Below are 25,201 nucleotides of genomic sequence, written 5' to 3' on the forward strand. Positions count from 1 at the left end.
GAACTCCGGGAGTTGGTGATGGACAGGGAGGCCTGGCTGCTGCGATTCATGGGGTCGCAAAGAGTCAGACACGACTGAGCGACTGATCTGATCTGATCTGATATGACAGCCTTTTGGGAAGGCAATCAGGCAAACGTACACAAATTAAAAATATAAGTACTTTGTGTCAGTAATCACATCCTGAGAATTCATACCATGAAAGGAAAACAGTACAAAAGGATGATACGTAAAGATACAGAGGATGCAAAGACATAAAGGATGCAAACAAAGATATTTGCAGCATTGTTTGTTGGGCCCCCAGAATTGCAAACTGGGTAAATGCTTATTAATAGGGAAATTAGTAAATAAATTGTGGTCTATCCACACTGAATCAGGCAGCATTAAAAAGAACAATTTTCTGTACCTTTATGTACATGTTTTCATTCTCTGGCATATTTCAGTAGAGAAACTTGGAAGTACAAATCTAGATTTTCTGAGTCAACTTTCTTTATCTAAAAATTATTATTATTATTTTAGCTGCACCATGCAGCTTGCAGGATCTTTGTTTCCTGACTAAGGATTGAACCCATACTCTCTGCAGTAGAAGCACAATGTCTTAACCGCTGGACCACCAGAGAAGTCCCATGATTCACTTCTTTTTAAATTCTTAGGTGCTTTTGTCTACATTTCCCCTTCTTGATTAGACACTAAAGCCCAAACTAAATTTGAGGTACATGATTAAATGATACCAAAGATTCATGCAGGGAACACTTCTGATTCTGGTTCTTTGTTCTACTTGTACTGTGTAAACTCTAAGTAACTCTGTACAATGGCAAGATGATCTTTAGTTTTTGAAATTTTTGCAAGGACTTTCTTTCCAACTTACTAATTATGCCTGTCTCCCTCTTATGCTCTTCAGTTAACCTCAGGGTCAGCCTTGTGCATGAAGTTGATGGATGGAGGAAATCGCTCAGTGGTGTCTGAATTTTTGCTGCAGGGACTCACCAGTTCTTGGGAGGTCCAGATTTTTCTTTTTCTATTGTTCACATTATTTTATATAGCGAGTATGTTGGGAAACCTTCTCATTGTGCTCACAATTTTCTCAGACCACCATTTACATTCCCCCATGTACTTTTTGTTGGCAAATCTCTCCTTCATTGACACAGGTGTTTCCAGCATTGCAACCCTAAAGATGATTTCTGACCTTTTCAGAAGACACAAAGTCATCTCCTTCAGAGGCTGCATCACTCAGATGTTCTTTATTCACACTGTTGGGGGTGCAGAGATGGTGCTGCTCACAGTCATGGCCTATGACCGGTACGTTGCCATCTGTAAGCCGCTCCACTACCCGACCATCATGAGCCTAAGAATGTGCACTTCTCTTCTGGCTGTTGCTTGGACCATTGGACTCATCCACTCTGTGGCCCAGCTGGCTTTTGTTGTCAACTTACCCTTTTGTGGCCCCAATGAAATGGATAGCTTTTACTGTGATTTTCCTCGGTTCATCAAGCTTGCATGTACAGACACGTATAGATTGGAGTTTCTGGTCACTGCCAACAGTGGTTTCATCTCCATGGGCACCTTCTTTATCCTGATTGTGTCTTACATCTTCATCCTGGTCACGGTTCGCAAACACTCTTCAGGTGGTTCATCCAAGGCCCTTTCTACCCTCTCAGCTCACATCACTGTGGTAGTTTTTTTCTTTGGCCCTTGCATTATTGTCTATGTGTGGCCATTCCCTACCTTACCCATAGATAAATTTTTAGCCATCTTTGATGCTCTTATTACTCCTTTTATGAATCCTATTATCTACATACTTAGAAATAAGGAGATGAAGATGACAATGAGGAGACTGTTTGGTAAGGTTTTAAGTTTCAGGAAATGTTCTCATGCACAATCCAAGAAATTCAGATTGATCTTGACTCTTCTTGGAAATTAACCTCTTTAACTACCTTTTTCATATATATTTTCAGTGTACTTAATGATTTTCAATATTCACTGTGAAATCTCTCCTCAAGAATTCTGTTCCTAGCTGGTCATTTTTTCCATAGGGACCCTTGCTCTAAGGAAACTAAAAATACTAGACAGGAGTGAATTTAGCACTGGAATATAATGTTATTAAAAACTTACAGGTGTTGGTAAAGGCTGAAATCTCACATACTGGGGATGTTTCCTGTTAAAACAAAATGTTGGATACTCTTCTCTTTGATAGAAATTCTCAAAGATGTATCTCTTCTAATACACGTATGTACCAATATTCAAGCCCTTTGTGTTTCTCAGTGTCTATACACCTGAAGGAAAAAAAATGAAACAAAGACTATTGTCTAGATAGCTTTGAGATTTTGGGGCTTCTAATGTCTGAATTTAGCCATCCATACTCAAGATTTAATTAGTTACAAGGTTTTTAAATTTAGTTAGGATTGGAAGGTGGAGAAGGCGATGGCACCCCACTCCAGTACTCTCGTCTGGAAAATCCCATGGATGGAGGAGCCTGGTAGGCTGCAGTCCATGGGTTCATGAAGAGTTGGACACAACTGAGCGACTTCACTTTCACTTTTCACTTTCATGCATTGGAGAAGGAAATGGCAACCCACTCCAGTGTTCTTGCCTGGAGAATCCCAAGGATGGGGCATTTTGGTGGGCTGCTGTCTATGGGGTTACACAGAGTCAGACATGACTGAAGCAACTTAGCAGCAGCAGCAGTAGCAGCAGGATTGGAAGGTGATATTTGGCTAACTCAAAGAGTGACAACTCAGAAGATATTAATTTTTTTATATTAATATTTTTAATTAATCAAATGTTTTGAGACCAGGTGTTATAAATTCCTATATGCCTCAGTGTGTATGCCTGTTTCCTGTTATTTCGTAAACTTAGTCACTATTTTTATATGGCAAAGATAATGATGTGAAACTAAATGATTTTAAATGGGTTGAATATTTTGTAGATAAAAGAGATAATACTGAATGAAAATGCAAAATATTTATATATTATGAGAACCAAGGTAATAACTAAATAAAACTGTCCTTAGCATTTGGTTTTAATCCACATAACTGCAAAATAGTGACCCCCTCGCCACCTTACAGGCATTTGTGTTCCAAACAGGAAGTAGTTTTCCCTGATCAATCTGTGCCTTTACATCAGGAAAACAATAGCTTTCCTGGAAGTTTTATCTAATAGAAAGTATATGCAACCAGAATATTAATGAAGACAATAATGAACTGAAACAAGTGGTACAGTTTAAAAATGGATGCTAAATTTCTATAATAAAATTATATAATTAACACAGACCTCCATCTTTTAAAATGGGGGTGGGTGGAGTGGAGGGAGGTCTCAGAATGTGAGAATGGATGAGGGTCCCAAATGATCTAGTCAGGAGTTAAATATACAAAAACCAGGAGATTTGCACAGGGCTATGCTGGTTTCCAATGAAACTAGTTGCCTGGAAATCTTGTAGTTTCATCCTCTAGAGTGAGATAAGCACTCTGCCATTAAGAATAAAGGGCTAAGAAGGGCATCTAGAATGCCTGCTGGGTAGGTAATCAAGAGCCTTTGCCATCCCTGGTAGATCTTTATATCCTTTTTGCTTCAGTCTCTCAGTGTCATTAGCTTGACTCTTGTGAATGTCTTACTACTGATTTGGTTTCTATTTTTTGTTCAGTTATTGAATAATATAATAAATTTTCTTTTAACACAGAAAAAAAAATAAAACAAAGTGTCAGTTCAGTTCAGTTCAGTCACTCAGTCACGTTCAACTCTTTGTGACCCCATGGATCGCAGCACACCAGGCTTCCCTGTCCATCACCAACTCCTGGAATTTACTCAAACTCATGTCCGTCAAGTGATGCCATCCAACCATCTCATCCTCTGTTGTCCCCTTCTCCTCCCACCTTCAATCTTTCCCAGCATCAGGTTCTTTTCAAATGAGTCAGTTCTTCACATCAGGTGGCCAAACTATTGGAGTTTCAGCTTCAGCATCAGTCCTCCCAATGAATATTCAGGACTGATTTCCTTTAGGATGGACTGGTTGGATCTCCTTGCAGTCCAAGGGACTCTCAAGAGTCTTCTCCAACACCACAGTTCAAAAGCATCAATTCTTCAGGCTCAGCTTTCTTTATAGTTTTTATTATTTATTTATTTAATTGGAGTGTAGTTGATTTATGATGTTGTATTAGTTTAAGGTGTATAGCATAGTTATTTTTTTCAGGTTATATTCCATTATAAATTATTATAAGACATTGGGTATAATTCCCTGTGCTACACAGTAAATCCTTATTGCTTATCTATTTTGTGTATAGTAGTTTTTGTATCTCTTAATACCATAATCTTAATTTGGTCTTCCCCTCCCCCTTGGTAACCATAAATTTGTTTTCTACATTTATGAGTCTATTTCTGTTTACAGATTCATTTGTATTATTTTTATATCACATGTAAGTGATATCATGTTGTATTTATCTTTCTCTGACATTTCAAAAGCATATATTCTCTAAGTCTATCCATGTTGCTTCAAATGGCAAGATTTCATTCTTTTTTATGGCTGAGTAATATTCCACAGCATATAAATATATCACATTTTCCTTAGTCAATCATCTGTTCTTGGGCACTGTGGGCTGCTTTCATGATTGCCTTTTGTAAATAAGGCTGCTATGAACATTGGGATATGTGTATCTTTTTTTTAAAAAACAGTTCCATATATAATTATTTTTTAAGTAGATTGATTAAGATTTTAGTTGCAGTTCCAATAACAAACTCTCAAAAATTAATAGAATGAATATAGAGAGAAGTAGAAGGATATAGTAGACCTGAATAGCATCATGAACCAATCCGAGTGATTAAGATTTATACAATTTTCACACAACAGTAGGATACAAATTCTATTCAAATTCCCGTAGGCTATAACTAGGGGACTCTGAAACATATACAGGGACATAAAACAAAGTGCAAAAATTTCATAGTCTAAAGGTATTGAAATCATACAGAGTCTGTTCTCTTATCACTGTGGAATTATGTGAGAAATATCAAAAGATATTTGAAAATAACTCATATATTTTCAAGTGCAGTGTGACTTAGCCTCAGTAAAGTTAGAAGACTGAAAAAACACAGAGAGTGTTTTCAGAGAGGAAAGCATTTAAATGAGAAATTAATATTGAAATGAGAAATTATTATCAAAGGTGCTTTAACAAATCTCATGTATTTGGAAATTAAATGTCCTCTTTAAATGATGGGTGTATCTAAGAAAGCCATAACAAGGAAAATTAGAAAATATTTGTAATAGAATAAAAATGAAAAGAGAATTTATCAGAATTTGTTGCAAGCACCTGAAGCTGCGCAGTGCAATTAAGTACAATGTGGAGTCTTGAATAAAGTGTGAAAACAAATGTTGAACACTAGTATAAAATTTTGTTAAATTTAAGTAAAATCTATACTTTAGTTAACAATTTTGCTTCCCTTGTGGCTCAGCTGGTAAAGAATCTGCCTGCAGTGTGGGAGACCTGGGTTTGATCCCTGGGTTGCGAAGATCCGCTGGAGAAGGGAAAGGCTACCCACTCTGGTATTCTGGTCTGGAGAATTTGGGGTCACAGAGCCGGACATGACTGAACGACTTTCACTTCACTTCACTTCACTTCACTTCACTTCACTTCATGGGATGCATGTATCTTTTTGAATTAAGAGTTTTCATTTTTTCTGGATATATATTCAGGAGTGGAATTGCTGGATCATCCAGTAGTTCCATTTTTAGTTTTTTAAGGATCCTACAGACTCTTCTTGTGGCTATAGCAATTTACATTCCCACCAACAGTGTAGAAGTTTTCCCTTTTCTCCACACCCTCTCTAGCATTTATTGTTTGTAGGTATTTTGATGTGAGCCACTCTGACTGGTGTGAGATGATACCTCATCATAGTTTTGATTTGCAATTTTCTAATAATCATTGACATAGAGTATCTTTTCATATGCTTTTTAGACACCTGCATGTCTTCTTTGGAGAAAAGTCTATTTAGATCTTCTGCCCATTATTTGATTGGGTTGTTTGCTTTTTGATACTGAGCTGCATGAGTTGTTTGTATATTTCAGAGGTTAATCCCTTGCTGCTTCTTTTGCAAATATTTTCTCCCATTCTGAAGGTTGTCTTCTTTCATTTGGTTGTCTTTGTTTCCTTTGCTGTATAAAAGCTTTTTAGTTTAATTAGGTCCTGTTTGCTTATTTTTGCTTTTATTTTCATTACCCAAGGAGATGGATCAAAAAACATCTTGCTGTGATTTATGTCAAAGAGTGTTCTGCCTATGTTTTCCTCTAAGAGTTTTATACTATTTGTCCTTATACTTAGGTCTTTAATCCATTTTGAGTTTATTTTTGTGTAGGGTGTTAGGGAGTGTTTTAATTTCATTTATTTACATGTAGCTGTACAGTTTTCCCAGCACCACTTATTGAAGAGACTGTTTTTTCTCCATTCTGTATTCTCACCTTTGTTGTCATAGATTAGATGACCATAGGTGCATGGGTTTATCTCTAGGTTTTCTATTATATCCCATTGATCTATATTTCTGTTTCTATGCCAGTACTATACTGTTTTGATTACTATAACTTTATAGTATAGTCTGAAGTCAGGGAGCCTGATTCTTTCAGCTCTATTTTTCTTTCTCAAAATTGCTTCAGCCCTAAATGGTTTTTTGTGTTTCCATACAAATCGCACAATTTTTTTTGTTCTAATTCTGTGAACAATGCCATTAGTAATTTGATAGAGATTGTATTGAATCTGTACATTGCTTTGGATAGTATAGTCATTTTCACAATATTGATTCTTCCAATCCAAGAACATGGTATATTTCTCCCTCTGTTTGTGCCATCTTTGATTTCTTTTATCATCATCTTACAGTTTCTGAGTATAGGTTTTTGCCTCCTTAGGTGGGCTTATTCCCAAGTATTTTATTCTTTTTGATGCAACAGTAAATGGGATTATTTCCTTGATTTCTTTTTCTGATCTTTTTTTTCAGTGCATAGGAATGGAAAGGATTTTTGTGTATTAATTTTGTGTCCTATAACTTTACCAAATTCATTTATGAGTTTTAGCAGTTTTCTGGTAGTATCTTCAGGATTTTCTATGTATAGTATCATGTCATTTGCAAACCGTGACAGTTTTACTTTTCCAGTTTGGATTCCTTTTATTTCCTTTTTTTTTTCTGTGATTGCTGGGCTAGGACTTTCAAAACTAAGTTGAATAATAATGGCAAGAGTGACATCTTTTTCTTGTTTCTTGTCTTAGAAGAAATACTTTCAGTTTTTCACCATTGACAATGATGTTTGCTGTGGGTTTGTTATATGTGGCCTTATTATGTTGAAGTGGTCCCCTCTATGCCTACTTTCTGGAGAGTGTTTTTAAATCATAAATCAGTGTTAAATATTGTCAAAAGCTTTTTCTGCTTCTCTTGAGATAATCAAGCATTTATATTTTCAATGTGTTGTTGTGGTGTATCACTCTGATTGATTTGTGGATCAACCAGGAAGAAATAGAAAAGATGAACAGACCAATCACAAGTATGGAAATTGAAACTGTGATTAAAAATCTTCCAACAATCAAAAGTCCAGGACCAGACTGCTTCACAGGCAAATTCTATCAAAAATTTAGAGAAGAGTTAACATGTATGCTTCTGAAAGTCTTCCAAAACATTGTTGAGGAAGGGGCACTCCTAAGCTCATTTTATGAGACCACCATTACCCTGATACCGAAGCCAGACAAAGATAACACAAAGAAAGAAAATTACTGGCCAGAGACCCCCTGATCTGCCTCTTGAGAAATTTGTATGCAGGTCAGGAAGCAACAGTTAGAACTGGACATGGAACAACAGACTGGTTCCAAATAGGAAAAGGAGTTCATCAAGGCTGTATACTGTTACCCTGTTTATTTAACTTCTATGCAGAGTACATCATGAGAAACGCTGGACTGGAAGAAACACAAGCTGGAATCAAGATTGCTGGGAGAAATATCAATAACCTCAGATATGCAGATGACACCACCCTTATGGCAGAAAGTGAAGAGGAACGAAAAAGCCTCTTGATGAAAGTGAAAGTGGAGAGTGAAAAAGTTGGCTTAAAGCTCAACGTTCAGAAAATGATCATGCCATCCGGTCCCATCACTTCATGGGAAATAGATGGGGAAACAGTGGCTGACTTTATTTTTGGGGGCTCCAAAATCACTGCAGATAGTGACTGCAGCCATGAAATTAAAAGACGCTTTCTCCTTGGAAGGAAAGTTATGACCAACCTAGATAGCATATTCAAAAGCAGAGACATTACCTTGCCAACAAAGTTTCGTCTAGTCAAGGCTATGGTTTTTCCTGTGGTCATGTATGGATGTGAGAGTTGGACTGTGAAGAAGGCTGAGTGCCAAAGAATTGATGCTTTTGAACTGTGGTGTTGGAGAAGACTCTTGAGAGTCCCTTGGACTGCAAGGAGATCCAGTCAGTCCATTCTGAAGGAGATCAGCCCTGGGATTTCTTTGGAAGGAATGATGCTAAAGCTGAAACTCCAGTACTTTGGCCACCTGATGCGAAGAGTTGACTCATTGGAAAAGGCTCTGATGCTGGGAGGGATTGGGGGCAGGAGGAGAAGGGGACGACAGAGGATGAGATGGCTGGATGGCATCACTGACTCGATGGACATGAGTCTGAGTGAACTCCGGGAGTTGGTGATGGACAGGGAGGACTGGCGTGCTGTGATTCATGGGGTCACAGAGTCAGACACGACTGAGCGACTGATCTGATCTGATCTGATCACTGATGAACATAGATGCAACAACCATGTCATATCATTTTGAGCTTTTAAATCTCTATGTCCTTTGTGTGTGTGTGTGTAAAGATAAATCCTGTAAATTTAAAAAATTCATGGTGAAATATTTGGTCCCAATTTTCATCTGCTCTGTGGAAATATTTTTTCTGTACTCTTTTTCCTGCCATTTGTTTCCATGTTTATTTTGTTCTTTCTAATTGTGTAGATTTTGTGTTTGCTGTTTTTATCTATAAGGTTCTGAATTTAAATCAAAACTTTTTTCTTTTTCAAATTTCTTCACATTTATTTAGCATTTTACAGTTTAGAAAGCATAGTTGCTTGTGGTAATCTTACACTCTTTCCTTTTACAAAATTATATTTTGCTCCAGTATCTTGTTTTATGTATCCTTTTACCCTCTCTCTCTCTCCTAATCCCTCCTTTCTCTTTTCTCTTTCTTAGGCATTTCTTCAGGATAAAAATTTAGTATGAGAGTTCCAAATGAGTCATTTTTCTTGTTTCCCTAGCTTGGGGTTTACTCTTTATTTTGGGTCCATCATTGTTTGTGGTTGAAAGTTCTGTCTCTGAGCCTGGGGTGGAGATAGGTAAAGAGAAGACAGAATGATGTTCCATACACAAAGGAATATTGCCCTGGCCCCTACAGACTGACCCTCTCTCCAAGCTCTTTCCCTCATGTTCCTAGCCTCCATGGGCATATAGTGTTTCTGTCTCCTCCCCTCCTCTCTCCGTTCCTCTTCTCCCCTCTGCTTCCCTCCCTTCTCCTCCCTCCCTCCTCTCTTCCTTTCTTTCTCCCTCCCTTCTTCCTTTCTTATCCACTTCCTTTATTTTTCTTTCTCTGTTTCCTCTCTTTCTTTCTTTTGTGATGAGTACTTTAAAAATCTATTCTTATAGCTGCTGGCTCTTTAAAAAATGTGGTATATCTTTTCCTGCACCAACTCTTTGTAGCAACTTCATGTCAATGAATGAATGAAGTTGTGTTCTAGCTTAGCAGATTTTTTTTTTTTAATCAGCTAATTTCTTTCTTTGTAAACTTTTTCCCCCTTTACTTTGTGAGCCATCAGAGTTGGTCAGGCCACTATAGGGCTGTACATATTGCAGAAAGGTTTTCTTTCCGCTCTACTCTTCACACTAAACATATATACTATTACTTACAATTTATATTTACTACTGTGATAATTAGTAAAAAAAATTGTCAAGATTGAATTTCATTTATCTGCTGAGTTTTATATTTCTATGTTTGCTAAGCCATATATTCAATAATTGGTCTTACATTTTATTCCTTTCCTCTCCCCATGAATCAATGAGAATATGTAATTGTTCATAACATAGGAAGCTTAGGAACTGTAAGATACTGTAGAAATTATTTTCTATAACCTCATTTTACAGATGGGGAAATATTACTATAGAGATATGAAGTGAAACATCTGAAGTTGCAGAGTGCGTTACTGACCAAACATGAATAGAATTTAAGTTTTCTGATTCACAATCTACAATGAAGTCCAACATAGTAGTTATTTCTGAGTTAAAAGTATTCTTTTTGATGTGAAATTATAGGCCATATAATTGAATTAATAGTTAAACAGTGTTCCATGTAGATTATAAATATGCCAGTTTTTGAATGTAAAACAGAATAATAGCCTTATAGATAATTCACACAAACACACACACTAGGGATTTCTATGAAGTTCCCTATTTTCTGGTAAGTTTCTTGGGTGAAGTTGATTTGATATGAATATAACAAAAGTATATTTATGTGTTTCTTGGAGATTCTTTAACCTTACTCAGGAAATAAATATTTCAAACTAAGTAAACAAAGTGGTGTTTAAAATGTTTTCTGATCTCTTTTTCTTCCTGCTTGTGGCTAATCCATGACTTCCTCTGTTGGTGTGACAGCATTCTGGGTGACAATTCCCTTGGATAAATGAAATCATATTGGCAATCCTAAGTCTCTGCAGTATCATTTGGTCAGTACTCTCCTGTGTGCCAATTAGCCAGATCTTTCCCAAGAATAGCATTTTTACAGCTATTTGTATATGAAGCAATGCTACTTTTAACCAATAAAAGTTGAATATGGTTAACTCTTTGGTAACAGTCACATGTCAGGTCTTTATATGAGTAGGTTGGTGACAAATTCAGAAATAGCTTGAGGATATTGGTGTACCATGTTGAAGTCCCTAAAGACCAAGACTCAATAGATGTTTCTGGTGACAGGGTCATTTTGTAAAGAAATCAGTTAATTGTTACCTTGTACAATAGAAGCAGCTTCAGCTGAGCTTAATGAGTAAGAATTAACACAAATGAGAAAGAGCACATACAGTCAGAAACTGATTTTATTATTAATTTCCCCCCCATTTATCCATTGTTCTCTAAGATTGAAATCCAAGAAAGAGAATTACAAAAGGCAGGAGACAGTTTTGTAAGTGGGAACAGAATTCGAATTAGTGTAGTGCTGGGCTTAATTTTATTCCTTGATGTGGAGACCGAGCACTTTCGCTTCCTCTGTTAATGAGACAGCACTAGGAGCAGAGCCTCTTCTATGGGAATCTAAAGGCCTTCATGGGAGTTAAAGCAATGGCAGTCTGGGAACCCAACCAGGAGCTCTGAGATGCAGGTATTACACAGATTTGCCCTTACTTCAATAGCCAGGAAGAATCATGGCTGTGTTATGTTAAATAATCAGAAAGTCATGAGAAAAGTCTTCTCTATATACTGGTTAAGAGGCAGATCGGGGAATCAATATCAGTTCTACCACTTACTGTTCTAATCTATGGTTTTCCCTCTCATGGTCTCGATTTCCTCCACTGTGAAAAGGAGCTGATAATTTTTATGGTTTTTGTAAGTATCAAACAAGATAGTGTCGGTAAAGGTGTTATCGTAGTGTCTTGCCCATGGTGGTCACTGTTTTTGTTTTACTTTGGCTTGTTCTCATTGTTTTCATTGATAGCTTATCAAACACTGCTTCAGACTGGGAGCTCTTCCCTCATTATGTTTCAACAACTCTTTCAGAGTCAGATATGAAGCTGTATATCCAAATAACCTATATCCATATCTTAAACTGCATCATAGGTCTTGATTTCTTTCTGAAGACAGCCCTGATCACTCTGGCTCATGTGTATCTTTTCTGCTTCACAAATTCTATGCTCATACTACTTATTTGACATTCTCTATGCAAGAATTTTTTATTGTTTATATTTTAGTATGTGCTAAAATGTAAATGGCTTAATGGCAGTGAATATTTTAATACTTCAGGAAGTCCATAGAGTCCTGGAACAATGCATTGGGCTTAGTAGATATCTAGAAAATGTTTGCTGATTGATTACAGACTGTTATGATAAAGGGAAAAATGAATGATATAGAAAATTTACAATAATGTGCTAATCAATGTAAGTGGAACAAAAACAATTAGAGAAGAGGGAGACTAATACAGGGATAGGGTTTTTATGGGATACAGGACTTATAATCAACTGCAGATGAGGGAAAAGGTAGTGAATATGGTAGCACTCCAATGCAGGGAATACCATCATTACAGTGAGGTTCATTACCTACTGGGCTGGCATTGTGTTATAAAGTCATAGAAATGTAAGACTTGAAAGGACTACTTAGGATCACCTACTCAGTCCCCTTCATTTTCCAGATGATGCAACTGAGTTCAAGAAGTGAGTTGAGTGTGGAAGGGATGAGAGAAAGAACTTATTCTAACTTCCCATGAACTTAGGGCTTGTGCTTGATCACAACTTTCCCAATTACAAGTGCAGTGTTCTTTTCAATCTTTCCAACATTCCATGAACCATGAAAAGTGAACATGGCATGGACAATGATTTCCTAATATAACAGAATTTTGTTTGCTACATTGGATTGGCTCATCCATGTTTAGAGTCTGCAGCACAGATTTCTTTTCTGGCTTGTCCTAACTCTGTCATATGCTCTCACAGCTCAAGCTTTCCTTGAGCTGAGCTACAGAAGTTGGATACATTTTTAAGGTTTCTACATTATCTTCTCTCTTTGTGGGGAAAAGATGACTATGATTTGATAAAACCACAATGTGTTTAGCTTTAAACATAAGAGAGTATCAATGAAACTGATAGCATTTCATATCGGAGGTCAGTCAGTTGAGTTCAGTTGCTCAGTCGTGTCTGACTCTTTGCGACCCCATGAATTGCAGCACGCCAGGCCTTCCTGTCCATCACCAACTCCCAGAGTTCTCTCAAATTCACGTCCATCGAGTCGGTGATGACATCCAGCCATCTCATCCTCTGTCGTCCCCTTCTCCTCCTGCCCCCAATCCCTCCCAGCATCAGAGTCTTTTCCAATGAGTCAACTCTTTGCATCAGGTGGCCAAAGTACTGGAGTTTCAGCTTTAGCATCATTCCTTCCAAAGAAATCCCAGGGCCGATCTCCTTCAGAAGGGACTGGTTGGATCTCCTTGCAGTCCAAGGGACTCTCAAGAGTCTTCTCCAACACCACAGTTCAAAAGCATCAATTCTTCGGCGTTCAGCCTTCTTCACAGTCCAACTCTCACATCCATACATGACCACAGGAAAGACCATATCCTTGACTAGATGGACCTTTGTTGGCAAAGTGATGTCTCTGCTTTTCAATATGCTATCTAGGTTGGTCATAACTTTCTTCTAAGGAGTAAGCGTCTTTTAATTTCATGGCTGCACTCACCATCTGCAGTGACTTTGGAGCCCAGAAAAATAAAGTCTGACACTGTTTCCACTGTTTCCCCATCTATTTCCCATGAAGTGATGGGATCAGACGCCATGATCTTTGTTTTCTGAATGTTGAGCTTTAAGCCAACTTTTCCACTCTCCACTTTCACTTTCATCAAGAGGCTTTTGAGTTCCTCTTCACTTTCTGCCATAAGGGTGGTGTCATCTGCATATCTGAGGTTATTGATATTTCTCCCGGCAATCTTGATTCCAGCTTATGCTTCTTTCAGTCCAGCGTTTCTCATGATGTACTCTGCATATAAGTTAAATAAGCAAGGTGACAATATACAGCCTCGACATACTCCTTTTCGTATTTGGAACCAGTCTGTTCCATGTCCAGTTCTAACTGTTGCTTTCTGACCTGCATACTGATTTCTCAAGAGGCAGGTAAGGTGGTCTGGTATTCCCATCTCTTTCAGAATTTTCCACAGTTTATTGTGATCCACACAGGCAAAGGCTTTGGCATAGTCAATAAAGCAGAAATAGATGTTTTTCTGGAACTCTCTTCCTTTTTCCATGATCCAGGGAATGTTGACAATTTTATCTCTGGTTCCTCTGCCTTTTCTAAAACCAGCTTGAACATCTGGAAGTTCACGGTTCACATATTGCTGAAGTCTGCCTTGGAGAATTTTGAGCATTACTTTACTAGTGTGTGAGATGAGTGCAATTGTGTGGTAGTTTGAGCATTCTTTGGCATTGCCTTTCTTTGAGATTGGAATGGAAACTGACCTTCAGTCCTGTAGCCACTGCTGAGTTTTCCAAATTTGCTGGCATATTGAGTGCAGCACTTTCAGAGGTAGTCAGAGGGTAAAGAAAATGAAGGTCATCAGAATTGTCTGAAGTTTGGGGAAATCCATGCATGGGAGTAACAAACAGTGAGAAAAATCAATAAGTTCATTTCTATTTCCACTTTTCCTCCCTCATGGTATTCCAGGGCACTCCTATCTGCTTTGCACAACCCTTTTGATTCAGCAGAATATTTATTTCTTTTATCAAAACTTAGAGAATTCTAGAGAGACTAGGGAGTCAGAAGCAGTGCTTTTTGGCAAATAGTTACTGCATATCTTCTGAAACTGCATTTTTTAAAAAAACTATTTTTAATTGAAGGATAATTGCTTTACAATATTCAGTTCATTTCAGTTCAGTTGTAAGGTTATATTATATGTGTTTTGGCTGCGTGAATTATGGCAGTATTTTTATGTGGTCAGTAACTCTTCACAAGGTTGATTTCATTTTTATTCTCTTTTTTAGGTAAAATTGAGTCACCTCTGTTTGCAGAGGAAATGGGTGCAGCCAACCACTCCATGGTATCTGAGTTTGTGTTCCTGGGGCTCTCCAGTTCCTGGGAGATCCAGCTTCTTCTTTTCCTTTTTTTCTCTGTGTTCTACATGGCAAGCCTGATGGGAAACCTCCTCATTGTGTTCTCTGTGAGTGCTGACGCTAGCTTGCACTCCCCCATGTATTTCCTGCTAGCCAACCTCTCCTTTCTTGATGTGGGGGTTTGCTCTATTGCTGCTCCCAAAATGATTTATGACCTTTTCAGAAAACACAAAGCCATCTCTTTTGGGGGTTGTCTCACTCAGATCTTCTTTATTCATGCCATTGGGGGCACAGAAATGGTGCTGCTCATTGCCATGGCCTTTGACAGATATGTAGCCATATGCAAGCCTCTCCACTATCTGACCATCATGAACCCACGAATGTGCGTTTTGATTTTGGCTGCTGCCTGGGTCCTTGGCCTCATTCACTCAGTGGCCCAATTGGCTTTTGTTGTAGACTTGCCCTTCTGTGGTCCTAATGTACTGGACAGCTTTTATTGTGATCTCCCCCAACTCATTAAACTTGCTTGCGCAGAGACCTATAGACTAGAGTTCATGGTCACTGCCAACAGTGGACTCATCTCCGTGGGTTCCTTCTTCATATTGATTATTTCCTACATCTTCATTCTGGTCACTGTTTGGAAACACTCCTCAGGTAGTGTATCCAAGGCCCTCTCCACCTTGTCAGCTCACGTCACTGTGGTGGTCTTATTCTTTGGGCCATTAATCTTCTTCTACACCTGGCCCTTCCCTTCATCACACTTGGACAAGTTCCTTGCTATCTTTGATGCAGTGCTCACTCCTTTTCTGAATCCAGTCATCTACACATTCAGGAACAAGGAGATGAAAGCAGCAATGAAGAAACTCTGCCATCAGCTTGTGAGTTACAGCAAGATGTCCTAAATACTCTAAAGATAAAAGATAGTTAACTCTACCCTTAATGACAACAGAAAAAAATGTCATTTCAGGCCTCTACTAATTTTATGTACTAGGTTACATTTAGGGATATTCATGTTGCCATACACTTAATAAGGATAAAGAGAGCTTACATTGTAGTTTTCTATGTTTCCAGCTTTTGCTGGATGTTTTATATGAATTATTTTATTTACTATTCATGATAACTCTGGGTGGTGAGTATTTCATCTTGTCTTTTTAATAATTAAGAAATTCTTAGCTCATTCTTTGTATAATTACTATGTTAAATACTTCAAATGAAAGCTGATTATCATCTTAATCCACCATATCCAATTGTCTTATCTCTCAAAAGGTGCCAAACAGAGAAGGTGTTCAATAATTCAGTGTTGGAAATTAGAATATTATTCCTTTTCGTTGTTATTCTTTCCCTGTTTGGAATTGGTTAATGTTCATTTCTCAAACTACCTACCAAACTGCCGTAATATGTGATTGGTTTTTTCCCGATAGATAACTGTTTTTCCTATAGATAACTGTTTTTTCCAATAGATAACCTAGATAACTGTTGACTTTATAATAGGCTTTTTGACTATTATAACTGAACTTTGAAAGATCGTGTGTTCTAACCCCTTTATTTTATCAATGGTAATGCTCAGGCAGAGATATGTGAAGTGAGAAATCTAGGATAACAATCAGATCTCAGCTCTCCATCCCTGCCCCAATTTTCTGGGGGAAAATTGACAAATATAATTGTATATGTTTAAAGTGTACAATGTGATGATTTGATATACATGTACATTGTGGAGTGATTGCCAATATCAAGATAATTAATACATCCATCACCTGACACAGTTAATTCCTTTCTTCTCACTTTAGATTAAAAAATTGGAAAAAAAATCCAGGCCAACTTTTTAGTTTGTATTCTAACTAACAGAGTATTCACTGGCTTTCTATCGCTGACCCCAGTGATAGCAGAACTGACACTGTAAGATCATTACTCTTTTCATTGGTATCAATTTCACATGATTATTTGCTGTTTTGAAGTTCTTTTTCTGCAGCTCAAAAAGAAATTTCTTCAACAGGGTCCTGGGTATTTTATAACTGGGTGATAATGTTATCACTCACATGGCTTTTATTTATGTCACTTATTAGAAACATACTATAAAATAGTATTATTCTATGTTGATTTTTTCCTTTAGTCAATACTTTAAAGGGTATTCACCATAACTTTTCTTATTGTTACCAAGATTTCACAGTTATTTTAAATGAGCTTCAAGAATTTCATATATGAATATTACAGCATTCCTTGATCTGTTTCTATTAGTGGATCATGGTTTTCATAACTAGACAGCCATGGCAATTTCAAGCTTTTGAGACCCAAAGATAATATAGGCCAGAGACAAAAATCTTTCTAATCTATACAAATAAACTAAGCTATTGATATAGAAAGTAATGATTATGATAAAATCATTCTAATGGCTACTTATTTTAAAGATTCTTAAAAAATGTAGGTTAGCAATTTTGGGTAGAATTTTTTAATGAATTCCTTTTCTTAAACTACTGATAGGTGTCAGTAGTTCTTTTAGGAAGTTGTTTTACTCTTTTACATTCATTTTTCTTCTTATTTTGTTTTTGACTTTAAAATCATTAATTCATAAGACTTTAAACAGCCTGTCTACCGATGGGTGGGTCTGTATTAATTAACACTCTGACATAAATCACAAAATATCCTTTTGACCTACATCTTAGAATGATGAAAATAAAAACAAAAGCAAACAAATGAGACCTAATTAAAACTTAAGAGCTTTTACACAGCAAAGGAAACCCTAAGTAAAACAAAAAGACAACTTTTATAATGGTAGAAAATATTTGCAAATGAAGCAACTGACAAAGGATTAATCTCCAAAATATACAAGCAGCTCAATAAAAAAAAAAAAAAACAAAACCCATCTGATCAAAAATAGGCAGAAGGCCTAAACAGACATTTCTTCAAAGAAGACATACAGAAAGTCAACAAACAAGAAAAGATGCTTGACATCTCTCATAATTGGAGAAATGCATGTCAAAACCATAATGAGATATCACCTCAGACCAGTTAGAATGGCCATTATTAAAAAAATCTACAAACAGTAAGTGCTGGTGAGGGTGTGGAGAAAAGGGGACCTTCATGCACTGTTGGTGGGAATATAAATTGATACAACCACTATGGAGAACAGTATAAGTGAAGTCGCTCAGTCGTGTCCAACTCTTTGCGACCCCATGGACAATAGCCTACCAGGCTCCAGGTCCATGGGATTTTCCAGGCAAGAATACCGGATTGGGCTGCCATTTCCTTCTCCAGGGGATCTTCCCAACCCAGGGATCGAACACGGGCCTCCTGAATTGCAGACAGATGCTTTACCATCTGAGATGGAGGGTCCTTATAAAACTAAAAATAGAACTACTATATGACCTAGCAATCCCACTATTGGGCATATACCCTGAGAAAACCATAATTCAAAAAAGACACATGTACACCCAATGTTCACTGCGGCAATATTAACAGTAGCTAGGACATGGAAGCAACCTAAAGGTCCATCAGTAGATGAATGGATAAAGAAGATGTGGTATACATATACAATGGAATATTACTCACTTACAAAAAAGAGTGAAATAATGCCATTTGCAGCAACATGGATGAACCTAGAAATTACATTAAGTGAAATAAATCACAGAAAGAGAAATATCATATGATATAACTTATATGTGGAATCTAAAATAATGATACAAATGAACTTATTTACAAGACAGAAACAGACTCACAGACATAGAAAACAAACAGAGTTACCAAAGCAGGTAGCAGGGGGTGGGGAGGAGAGATAAATTAGGAGTTTGGGATTAACAAAGACATACTACTATATACAAAATAGATAACAAAAACTTACTATATAGCACAGGGAACTTACTTAATATCTTGTAAAAATTATATATATATATATATAAAACTGAATCACTTTGCTGTATACTTGACACTAACACATTAAATTAACTATATGTAACTCTATTAACTATATTTCAATAAAAATACATATTTATGAACATTGATTAGGTACCAGCTGGAAAGGAAAAGAACTAGAGAGTAAAACTATTAAGGTGCAATTCAATAGCTCTGTGGAGTTGGTCTACAAAAAGTACTTTAATGTTGTAGAATATGATAAGTAAAATTAAAAAGGAAACAAGAATTTGAGAGGGACATTTTGAACATAAATATAATAGTTAATATCTTTAACATATATGTGGGACTGATAAATTAATAAAAAAATAATATTCCACCTATGAGGAAGCAGGGAGAATACTACAATAAATAAGAGAGTGAAAAAGCTGGTTTAAAACCCAACATTCAAAAAATGAAGATCATGGTATCTGGTCCCATCACTTCATGGCAAATAGAAGGGTAAAAGTGGAAACAGTGACAGAATTTATTTTCCTGGGCTACAAAATCTCTGTGGATGGTGACTGCTGCCATGAAATTAAAAGATGTATGCTACTTGGAAGAAAAACTATGACAAACCTAGACAGTGTATCAAAAAGCAGAGACATCACTTTGATGACAAAGGTCCATATATTCAGATCTGTGGTTTTGCCAGTAGTCATGTATAGATATAAGAGTTGGACCATAAAGAAGGCTGAATGCCCAAGAATTGGTGTTTTTGAATTGTGGTGCTGGAGAAGACTCTTGAGTCCCTTGGACAGCAAGGAGATCAAACCAGTCAACCCTAAAGGAAATCAACCCTGAGTATTCATTGGAAGGACTGATGCTTAGGCCAAAGCTCTAATATTTTTGCCACTTGATATGAAGAGCAGACTCACTGGAAAAGAACATTAGAAAGAGATATACCAAGATATTACTCTTAATTATCTCCATATGGTGATTTTTAATTTTTAATCTCTAATTTCCAAATAAATCTTACATGATAAATGTATTTTCTTTTTTATAAGAAGAAAAACAATATTTTCTTAAAGAAATAAAACAATGAAGGATTTCACATTAGAATTAACTGAATATTCAGGGTTCTTAGAATCAGAGCTGTGATTGTCAATATCCCTTTTTAAAAAATAAAAACATTTTGACTCTGTGGGGTCTTCATTGCAATGCATAGGGTTTCTCTACTTGCAGTGAGTGGGAACTACTCTCTAATTGTGGTGCACAGGCTTCTCATTGCAGTGGCTTCACTTGTTGAGGAACATTGGCTCTAGAGGATGTGGGCTTCAGCAGGTGTGGCTCACAAGCTTAGTTACTCTGTGGCATGTGCGATCTTATCAGACCAGAGATCAATCCCTGCATTGGAAGGTGGATTCTTAACCACTGGACCACCAGGGCCGTCCCTGTCAATATCCTTTTTAGATGATAGAACCACAAATTAAACAAATATAGGGGAGGGGACAGATATATTGGGCATTCATTGGCTCAGCTAGTGACCAAGATGAATGCAGGCTGAGAATGAAGCTAAATGCCTTCCTTAGGCACATGAAACCAAGAATTGAATACTTGTAAACTCCTGTCTTTAAATCTCACATCTTCTTCTCTCAGGTATCTTTAAAAAAGTATCCCAGATTCAATTTCTGACAGCAGGAAATATGATTGACAGCAGTTTATGCACAACATACTCCAAAAGGTACTGGGGCTTGCTTTCTCTCTATTCTCGTCTAACATCTCAAGGAAAATCTCAGATTTGGCCCATCATGGTCAGAGACCCATACTTGCACCATTCAACTGTGAACTGGAGATATGTCATTATGACTTAGGTCAGAAAGCTCAACCTTTGACCAGACAGTAGTGGTCAGAGAGGTGGGATCTACATGTCATCTTCTAATCATATCACGTGGTTACTCCAAGAGAAAGATACATTTACCAAAAGAAGGAGGTTGCTGATCTGGGAAAACAGCAGAGTAGACATCCACTAAAAGACATGAAAGTGAAAGAGGAGAGTGAAAAAGTTGGCTTAAAGCTCAACATTCAGAAAACGAAGATCATGGCATCTGGTCCCATCACTTCATGGGAAATAGATGGGGAAACAGTGGAAACAGTGTCAGACTTTATTTTTCTGGGCTCCAAAATCACTGCAGATGGTGACTTCAGCCATGAAATAAAAACAGGCTTACTCCTTGGAAGGAAAGTTATGACCAACCTAGATAGCATATTCAAAAGTAGAGACATTACTTTGCCAAAAAAGGTTCATCTAGTCAAGGCTATGGTCTTTCCTGTGGTCATGTATGAATGTGAGAGTTGGACTGTGAAGAAGGCTGAACGCCGAAGAATTGATGTTTTTGAACTGTGGTGTTGGAGAAGACTCTTGAGAGTCCCTTGGACTGCAAGGAGATCCAACCAGTCCATTCTGAAGGAGATCAGTCCTGGGTGTACTTTGGAAGGACTGATGCTGAAGCTGAAACTCCAATACTTTGGCCACCTGATGCGAAGAGTTGACTCATTGGAAAAGGCTCTGATGCTGGGAGGGATTGGGGGCAAGAGGAGAAGGGGACGACAGAGGATGAGATGGCTGGATGGCATCACTGACTCGATGGACATGAGTTTGAGTGAACTCCGGGAGTTGGTGATGGACAAGGAGGCCTGGCATGCTGCAATTCATGGGGTCGCAAAGAGTCGGATATGACTGAGTGACTGAACTGAACTGAACTGAAAAGACATACTTTCTTTAGAATACAAAATAATGATATATATATTTTTTAAATTTTATTTTATTTTTAAACTTTACATAATTGTATTAGTTTTGCCAAATATCAAAATGAATCCGCCACAGGTATACATGTGTTCCCCATCCTGAACCCTCCTCCCTCCTCCCTCCCCATACCATCCCTCTGGGTCGTCCCAGTGCACTAGCCCCAAGCATCCAGTATCGTGCATTGAACCTGGACTGGCAACTCGTTTCATACATGATATTATACATGTTTCAATGTCATTCTCCCAAATCTTCCCACCCTCTCCCTCTCCAACAGAGTCCATAAGACTGTTCTATACATCAGTGTCTCTTTTGCTGTCTCATATACAGGATTATTGTTACCATCTTTCTAAATTCCATATATATGCGTTAGTATACTGTATTGGTGTTTTTCTTTCTGGCTTACTTCACTCTGTATAATAAGTTCCAGTCTCATCCACCTCATTAGAACTGATTCAAATGTATTCGTTTTAATGGCTGAGTAATACTCCATTGTGTATATGTACCACAGCTTTCTTATCCATTCATCTGCTGATGGGCATCTAGGTTGCTTCCATGTCCTGGCTATTATAAACAGTGCTGCGATGAACATTGGGGTACACGTGTCTCTTTCCCTTCTGGTTTCCTCAGTGTGTATGCCCAGCAGTGGGATTGCTGGATCATAAGGCAGTTCTATTTCCAGTTTTTTAAGGAATCTCCACACTGTTCTCCATAGTGGCTGTACTAGTTTGCATTCCCACCAACAGTGTAAGAGGGTTCCCTTTTCTCCACGCCCTCTCCAGCATTTACTGCTTGTAGACTTTTGGATCGCAGCCATTCTGACTGGCGTGAAATGGTACTTCATAGTGGTTTTGATTTGCACTTCTCTGATAATGAGTGATGTTGAGCATCTTTTCATGTGTTTGTTAGCCATCTGTATGTCTTCTTTGGAGAAATGTCTGTTTAGTTCTTTGGCCCATTTTTTGATTGGGTCATTTATTTTTCTGGAGTTGAGCTGTAGGTGTTGCTTGTATATTTTTGAGATTAGTTGTTTGTCAGTTGCTTCATTTGCTATTATTTTCTCCCATTCTGAAGGCTGCCTTTTCACCTTGCTAATAGTTTCCTTTGATGTGCAGAAGCTTTTAAGGTTAATTAGGTCCCATTTGTTTATTTTTGCTTTTATTTCCAATATTCTGGGAGGTGGGTCATAGAGAATCCTGCTGTGATGTATGTCAGAAAGTGTTTTGCCTATGTTCTCCTCTAGGAGTTTTATAGTTTCTGGTCTTACGTTGAGATCTTTAAGCCTTCCTAACCAGGAAACCTTGACAAGCCACCTGTACAAACCCACACACAGCAAGGAAACGCCACAATAAAGAGAACTCCACAAACTGCCAGAATACAGAAAGGACACCCCAAACTCAGCAATTTAAACAAGATGAAGAGACAGAGAAATACCCAGCAGATAAAGGAACAGGATAAATGCCCACCAAACCAAACAAAAGAGGAAGAGATAGGGAATCTACCTGATAAAGAATTCCGAATAATGATAGTGAAATTGATCCAAAATCTTGAAATCAAAATGGAGTCACAGATAAATAGCCTGGAGACAAGGATTGAGAAGATGCAAGAAAGGTTTAACAAGGACCTAGAAGAAATAAAAAAGAGTCAATATATAATGAATAATACAATAAATGAAATTAAAAACACTCTGGAGGCAACAAATAGTAGAATAACAGAGGCAGAAGATAGGATTAGTGAATTAGAAGATAGAATGGTAGAAATAAATGAATCAGAGAGGATAAAAGAAAAACGAATTAAAAGAAATGAGGACAATCTCAGAGACCTCCAGGAAATATCAAACGCTACAACATTCGAATCATAGGGGTCCCAGAAGAAGAAGACAAAAAGAAAGACCATGAGAAAATACTTGAGGAGGTAATAGTTGAAAACTTCCCTAAAATGGGGAAGGAAATAATCACCCAAGTCCAAGAAACCCAGAGAGTCCCAAATAGGATAAACCCAAGGCGAAACACCCCAAGACACATATTAATCAAATTAACAAAGATCAAACACAAAGAACAAATATTAAAAGCAGCAAGGGAAAAACAACAAATAACACACAAGGGAATTCCCATAAGGATAACAGCTGATCTTTCAATAGAAATTCTTCAAGCCAGGAGGGAATGGAAAGACATACTTAAAATGATGAAAGAAAATAACCTACAGCCCAGATTATTGTACCCAGCAAGGATCTCATTCAAGTATGAAGGAGAAATCAAAAGCTTTTCAGACAAGCAAAAGCTGAGAGAATTCTGCACCACCTAACCAGCTCTCCAACAAATACTAAAGGCTATTTTCTAGACAGGAAACACAAAAATGGTGTATAAAAAATAATGATATTAACAAAGTTTTACTTTAGATGATACAGAAACTATTCATTATGTAGGTGGGGAATCTATCTTGTCATAGATACACACCTGACACAAGGCCTAAAGAGACAGGATTGGCAGAAGCAGGCATTTTTGTATACAACACACGTAAACAGTGAGGAATATGGGAGTCCTTGCTGGATCTACTGAACATTATTTAATCAATGGAAGATAAAACTTAGTAAAACTTCCATTTCTAAAGTACCAATTCAAAACATTATAGGGAGACTTAAATTAGTGCTGGCTAGTAAACTGATAATAGGTATTGGTTTCCCAAGGGTCTAAAAATGGACTAAAAAATGAATAAATGATATAAAGGCAATGGATATAAAAAGAAAAGGCAAACAAATTATCAACTAGAGTAAGTTATGAATTAAATAAGGATTGGGCTTCCCAGGTGGCACAGTGGTACAGAATCTGCCTGCCAGTGCAGGAGATGTAAGAGATGTGGCTTCAATCTCTGGGATAGAAAGATACCCTGGAGTAGGAAATGGTAACCCACTATCGTATTTTTGCCTGGAAAATTCCATGAACAGAGGAGCCTGGTGTTCATGGGTTGGAAAGGGTCGGATACAACTGAGTGAGCAAATACATACAAATCAGGACCACATGTAAGATCAAAGAAGTACTGATAAATTGGTAAAGATGTATTGAGTAAGTATAAGAATGTATAAAAGTCAGAGTTATTTCCAATACTTTTTTTAAAAAAAATTAGTTTTTGTTCTTTGTAAAAATGTGTATGAATAGAAAATTATAAGTCTTTGATGGAAATCCTTCATTTCTATAGAAGAAAATATAGTCATATATAAAACACTTCCCAAACTAAAATTTAGCTTGCAAAGAATGACTCAAGTCATTCAAATGCAACAGAATACTCATGCCAACAGAAAGGAAAGGAAGAGCCTGGATAATTACATGTGGAAAGAATACTGCATCTGTAAATATATAGAGGCTACACAGCCTGAAACAGTGTATGAACAAGAGTCAAAAATAAGTCTTGTGATGACTAGCCAGCATCCAGAAAAAAAGCCTGGTGTAAGGATTATATTTTTCCAAATGTGATGATAGGCATATTGTAGCATGGAGATATAGGCATTAAGTATCAAAATAATCAGTCAACAGTTCTTACTCTGATTGCCTGTTTATTAATGTTCCTATCATCATTCGACTTCCCCAAAATTTTCCTACAGTGTAAAAATGAGTTACACCTAAGTGGAAATTCAGGCCACTTGACTGATTTTTGTGTGTGTGTGTGGCAAACTAATAAATGGGCCTTTAGAGGTATACAGTTTCATCTATTATCGATTTACTTAGTGTCAATCAGCATTCCCTTATGTAACCCACTCTGATACTGAAGAGACTCAATTTTGAAGT

General features: G+C 37.3%; 2 protein-coding genes across 2 annotated transcripts in view; both read left to right on the top strand.

The window, feature by feature from the left end:
• Nucleotides 1-16,471, top strand: part of LOC147364848 (olfactory receptor 4F15-like) — a 58,541-nt gene extending 42,070 nt beyond the window's left edge. Inside the window, exon 3 of the mRNA XM_086322095.1 lies at nt 14,723-16,471. Within this exon, the coding sequence (XP_086178221.1) occupies nt 14,755-15,693 (939 nt within the window). The 5' untranslated portion in view covers nt 14,723-14,754 and the 3' untranslated portion in view covers nt 15,694-16,471. The remainder of the gene's footprint in view (nt 1-14,722) is intronic.
• On the top strand, nt 908-1,918 carry LOC147364850 (olfactory receptor 4F3/4F16/4F29-like). Its single transcript, XM_086319046.1, has one exon. It carries the CDS (start codon nt 923-925, stop codon nt 1,916-1,918), a length of 996 nt encoding a protein of 331 aa, XP_086175172.1. The 5' UTR covers nt 908-922.
• Nucleotides 16,472-25,201: the final 8,730 nt, after the last annotated feature.

Source organism: Bos grunniens, chromosome 10 (assembly GCF_055505025.1).
Source record: "Bos grunniens cultivar Pamir isolate PY7600 chromosome 10, Bosgru_T2T1.0, whole genome shotgun sequence".
Taxonomy (NCBI): Eukaryota; Metazoa; Chordata; class Mammalia; order Artiodactyla; family Bovidae; genus Bos; species Bos grunniens.